General features: G+C 30.9%; 1 protein-coding gene across 1 annotated transcript; it reads left to right on the forward strand.

Annotated features, from left to right (window-relative positions):
* Positions 1-623: 623 nt before the first annotated feature.
* LOC100807755 (chromo domain protein LHP1-like) lies at positions 624-5,455 on the forward strand. Its single transcript, NM_001255255.2, has 6 exons — positions 624-864; positions 958-983; positions 1,068-1,154; positions 1,252-1,707; positions 4,936-4,996; positions 5,136-5,455. Exons 1-6 carry the CDS (start codon positions 640-642, stop codon positions 5,181-5,183), a joined length of 903 nt encoding a protein of 300 aa, NP_001242184.2. The 5' UTR covers positions 624-639; the 3' UTR covers positions 5,184-5,455.
* The last annotated feature ends 534 nt before the right edge of the window (positions 5,456-5,989 follow it).

Below are 5,989 nucleotides of genomic sequence, written 5' to 3' on the forward strand. Positions count from 1 at the left end.
CAAAACTGAGAGAGTTCCAAGGAAGCACACTCACAATTTGTATCATATTTTAATTTAGGAGACATATTTTTTAAAACTCCAAACAAATATTTATATAAAAAAATTGAAACAAATAAGATAAAAAAGAAGAAGTAATATACATGAGAAAATACATACTTAATGTATGTATAATATTATTTATAAAATCTAAAATATCAATTAGATATCTTTGTTAATGTGTTAAAACGTTAAACATCAAACACAATAAATAAGATAAAAATTGAGGGAGTTACAAAGAAGTTGAATGTGACCTTAAAAAAAATTGAAGTTGCTTTAGTTATGGCGTGTATGTTTTGATTCAATAAAAATGTATTAGTATTTGTATGGAAAGACTTATTATTAAGAAATGATTAAACATAGATATGGAAGCAAATGCAGAGGTACATGACAGGTAAGAGTAAGACAAGAGTTTAGTATTGTGTTGTAGTAAATCTGAATTAATAATAAGAGAGGTTGTGTTACTTTTAGTTACTTTGGTGGGTCCCATTTACATGGCTTTAGTTGGAGAGAGAGAGGGGTTAACTAAGCTGAGAGTGGGAGGAAAAAAAATATAAATAGAAGGAGCAGTGGAAATTGGTAAAGCTAGAACTAGAAATTGCAATGAAGAAGAGGAGCTGCAGCAGTAGTAGTTCAGTTTTTGAGGAGGCGAATGGAGTGGAGGATGAGGCCGAACCTCAACAACCTTCATCTTGTGCAGCAGCAGCACTTGATGAGTTGCATAAAGAGAAAAATGAGAATGGAGAAGAAACCCTCGTGCCTCCCAATCCCAATCTTGACGATGGCTTCTATGAAATCGAAACAATACGCCGTAAGAGGCTACGCAAGGTAACCATTACAAAGAACCGAATCACTTGTTTTTTTTCTTTTTCTTCTTCTTCTGACGCTGAATTAATGTTGTAAATGCAAATGCGAATATAGGGTCAGCTCCAGTACCTAATCAAATGGTGAGTTGTGTATTTTTAGTTTACTTGTTCACATAATGATAATGTATATATAGTTTGTGAAGTGAAATGTGTTGTGATTGTCAGGCGTGGATGGCCTGAGACTGCCAACACTTGGGAGCCTCTTGGAAATCTACAGTCCGTTCCTGATCTCATTGATGCTTTTGAGGAAAGGTAAGCTACTTCCTCTATGAATATCATATCCTCTATTAATTCTCCAAAAAAACAAAAAAGAAGAAGAAGAAGAAGCTAATTCTCCACGTTTCTCAAGCCTCCTCAAGTCAGGAAAACATCACAAGCGCAAGCGCAAGCATGCTGATGTGGTTCAACTCACCCAACTCAAGAAGCGCTCTGAACGTTCTACCACTTCTTACAGCCTTAGACATTTCCCACCCCAAGTTCCCACCCTTACAAATGATTACGATCCAAAGCTCAGTGAACTTAAGGAGGCACCAACGAACACTGGGGTTCAGCTAGATAACCTTGCAATACATTTCCAGCATCCAATTCCAAGCAGAGGAGCAAAAAGGAGAAAATCTGCTTCTTCTGTCAAGAGGTTCAAGAGAGACCCAGATGCAGCTGCAATTCAACCAATTGCTGCTCCTATCCACATGCCTGATGCTACTAATACTGCCTGCAATATTGTCAAGATTATCAAGCCAATAGGCTATTCAGCTTCATTATCTGACAACATGCACGATGTTTTAGTCACCTTTATGGCTATGAGGTTTGTCACTCAACCAACAACTCCAAATTTTGCTCTTACACCTTTCATAAAAAAATAAAAAAAATTATATAACTGTATTAGTTTTCTTTACGAGTAGGTTTACTTAACTAGTTCGATATTTATACATATTTAATTTTAAAGGTTTTGGTTTTCATGGTTTGGTTTGTCAATTTTGAAACGGGGATGTCTTAGGATAACCATTTCCATACTAGTGCTATAATGATTAGGTCAATACTCAATAGTTGGGTTATTTGTTAGTGCTACAAGAAAAAATGTTAATAGTATTGATACATTATTTACTTGAAGTTTCACAACCTAAGGGTGTAACAGAAAAACGCCTTTTTGCATCAGATGACACCCTAATAGCAAGTTCATTTAGAACTGGATGCCACATTTTGCAGCATTCCGTATGGAAAAAGGAACACTTTGTATTAAAACACATTTGAAGACTCTATTATACTATCTTCGTCCCTAAATATACGACTTTTTTTTTTTTCAAATTTGATTGCCATAAGACTCTTTTCAAAGTTATTTTTTGCATTAATTTTTTTTTTACCAAAACATCCTTAATTACTTTAAAATAAAGGCTATGAATTAAAAATATAAATGCATTCTCTCTCTTTTAACGATTGGAAAAGAAGCTAACACACATTAATTTGAAAAAAATATTAAGGTTAACACACATTAATTAATTAGGAAGAAAATAATTATGTGGAAAGAGAGATGATGAGTCCCAATAGTATCAAGGGTAATTTTGGAAAAACAATACAAATTGTTTACACATTTAATGCTACTAACTAAATCAATCAATTTTCTTAATGTGAATTAGTTAAAAGAGTCTTATATTTAGGGACACATGTAGTATAAGAAAGCTGTTTTGCAGTCATCTTGTAAGAACCTATTTTAGTCAATGGGAATATCAAAAGTTGTTATATTGTTTGTCCTTGGTAATTGGCAATTTGACAAAACTGAGCAGGTTTGTGCTCGTTGGATGATTTTCCTGTAAACCAACATATTATGCCAGTTGAATTTATCTTATTTCTTGTAATTTCACTTTGACTATGTCAGCACTCCACTCAATTGTCAAAATGAAATATTTGGGATGATTTAAAATTTTATTCTTCAGCATACAAAATGGTTTAATCACCTTGATTATTAACTAATACTAAAAGTGGTTAGGTTGATTTATTTATTATAAATTTTAATTTTATTTAAAGACTACTCATGACATTTAATGTTTAAGAGGTGATTATTTTTCAAAAAGATAATTTTTCAACCAATGAGTATACTTTATTTTGTTGATAGTTCAATAAATGCACTCATTTTGATGGGAAAGAGTTAATATCATTAATAGACCTCACAATTAATTAGGGGTAAAAAGGAAATTTAATAATAAAGTAATCCTATGTTCCTTATAATTAGGACCAAAAAAATGTTGTCTTTTATTTCTTATATATATATATATATTGGACCGGAGGTAGCATTTGTTATTATGTGAATGTGATGAAAATGCTTTGTTATTAAATCAATTTTAAGGCATATCCAAACACGACAGAAAAGATTTTGAAAATTATTGATGAGGGTAATTTAAAGTCTAGTAGCTTTAAATTTCTTGAGATTGAAACTTTCTTTTATAGTGCCAGTTGAAGGTGTTGTTTTTCTCTTTGGTTATTAAAAGGAAATGCTGTTGATAAAAGGGAAGGAGAAGATAAATGCAACTAAGAAGCTTAGATTTTGTTCAATTCCTTTCTAAGGAAAAAATAATACAATTGAAAGAAATACTTATAAGACTAATAAAATCTTCAAAATCTGAACACTAATGCCTTCAAATTTTGTGGTTCATTTACTAGAGGATAGATCTCGTAGAGAAAGAATCTATTTATCTATCTATTCATAATATATAAAATTTAAAGCACGAACTATATAGCATTGCTATGTAAACAATATTTAACAACATAATTTATCACATCAACATTTTAGCTCAGTTGTCATTATTCTATCTTTTCAAAGACAACTTTTGATATGATTTCTTCCTTTACCTTCATAATAACTATTTTATTCAATTCTCATTGATCTTCATAACTTTCTCAAACTCAATAAATGTATATTACTCATTTAAATTGAGAATGAAAATCTTATTATGTTTAAATTTTCATAATTTATAATTGAAATAAATATAGATTTCAAGTATTTTCTATATATCAAAGTTAAAAAAAAAACTAAATATTTACAATTTATGCAACCATTAATGGCATTGATAAGTATAACACAAGACAGGATCAATGGTAAATGCATATTAAGATACAAAAGAAACGACATTATCAATTGAAGAAAAATATTCACTTGTCATAAGCAATTTGAAAATAAGACATTCAAAGTGAAAACACCATGAGATAAAGAGACAATTTTGGGATGAGATTCAGTTCTTGAAAAATTTAAAGTCATCCAAACAAACAAATGACACAAGATCCTACGATAAAGAACCAATCTTGATTCAAAGTTTGAAGAAAACTAATTTAAAAGAAAAATAATGTAGGAGACAAACATGTTCAAATAAAGACAATTTCTGTCAAAAAAATAAACACATGTTGATTGTATTTAGTAAAAAAAGAAACATTTTTACTTTTAAATTATATCGTTAGACTATTATCTTGCTTTAATTTAAAAGAATATTTATTTTCTGTTACATAAACACTAGCAAAATTTATTCTGAAAGGATTTACTATAATATTATTGTTATATTTTATAAAACATTAAAACTGTCACAAAAATTTAGAAGATATGAACATTAAAGCTGTTTAGATCCCTTGTACATCTTGATGGAAATCCATTGAAGAAACAATGGGACAAACATCATGGAAATGCCATAAAAATGATCCCATCCCATACCAGATCTGAGAGATGATGAATTTTCGAATATTTGATTTTAGCATTGCAAACATTTAATAAGTTGTTGGTGCTAATCCTCTTGAGTTCAAGAAACCAAGTCAAACCCTTAGTTTTAAATGGAATACCAGCTGCACAAAATTAGCAAGTGAAAAATGATTTTGGCGTTACATTACTTGATTTTATGGGAGCCTAGGACTTCATTTCCTTATGTAAGTTTGTTACTGGTTTTGTATCTTTTCCAACGCTTTTATGGAAATTGAAGTGAACTGGGTTATTTTCCATAATCATACTGCATGCAGCATGCTTCTTTACATAATGCTTACCTGATTAACGTAACAGGTCTGATGGAACAGAAGTGATGGTGGATAACAGATATCTCAAGGCATACAATCCACTTCTGGTAATCCACTATCTGATAGGAATAGCAATGTTAGATTGAATTGATTATTTCCCTGTCAATTTTGCTTGGATTCAACGTTTTGAAAATGTTTATGTGGCCTCTTTTTACCTAAAGCTAAATGATTTTCTTAATTTTCCAGCTGATCAATTTCTATGAGATGCATCTCCGGTATACTCCTACGGCGTGACTGAACAGAGTAATGAAGGGGCTTCCTGTGTTTGCTGTTAGTGACAACAATGTAGTTTTGTAGATGCAGCGGATCGTGAAGGGTAATACTTTTTTGGTTAGTGTATGACGATATAACCATTAGACCAATTGTTTTAAATGCCTGCCTGCATGACTTGATACTAAGACAACCAAGTATTAGAGACTAGGAAATTATATTTCAAATATTTGGAAACCTCTTTAATCTAATTATTCTACATCCCGTTCTATCCTCTCGTATTATTACTGACTAACATGTACAAGAGAGAGACACAAATATAATTTGTCATTATTTGTGTTGGATTTATTTTTTACCTTGTGTGTATGTGTGTTTCACTTTTTTTAATAGCATTGTCATATCGAAAGTTATTCGAGAGGGTCTAAACTCGTATTCCTTTATATTCTTCATTTATAAATACTAGATAAAAATCTCCAAGTGGCATAACCTTTATTTTCTTAGCTCTGCTTTTGCGGAAAGCAAAGTGGCCAAGCCATGACTCGTGTCCTGTGAGAAAGGGCTGGCATACATTACAAGTGTTCCAATTGCTAGGCGGCTTTATTTTTCTTCTCTTGATTCCAATTAGTTTCTATTTTCTCCAAACCTTGACATTTCTCTTCCCATATAGGAAATAAATAAAAGATAAAATAAACCAAAAAGATAAATATACGTAATTTTTTACTAAATATCTTTAAAATGTGAAAAAAAAAGTATTTATAACTAAAATGAGCATCAGGTTTGTGTCAAGTCAAACATACTAGATTCAACCTTTAATTTGATACATTTTAAAA

This window comes from Glycine max, chromosome 6 (assembly GCF_000004515.6).
Source record: "Glycine max cultivar Williams 82 chromosome 6, Glycine_max_v4.0, whole genome shotgun sequence".
NCBI classification, from domain to species: Eukaryota; Viridiplantae; Streptophyta; class Magnoliopsida; order Fabales; family Fabaceae; genus Glycine; species Glycine max.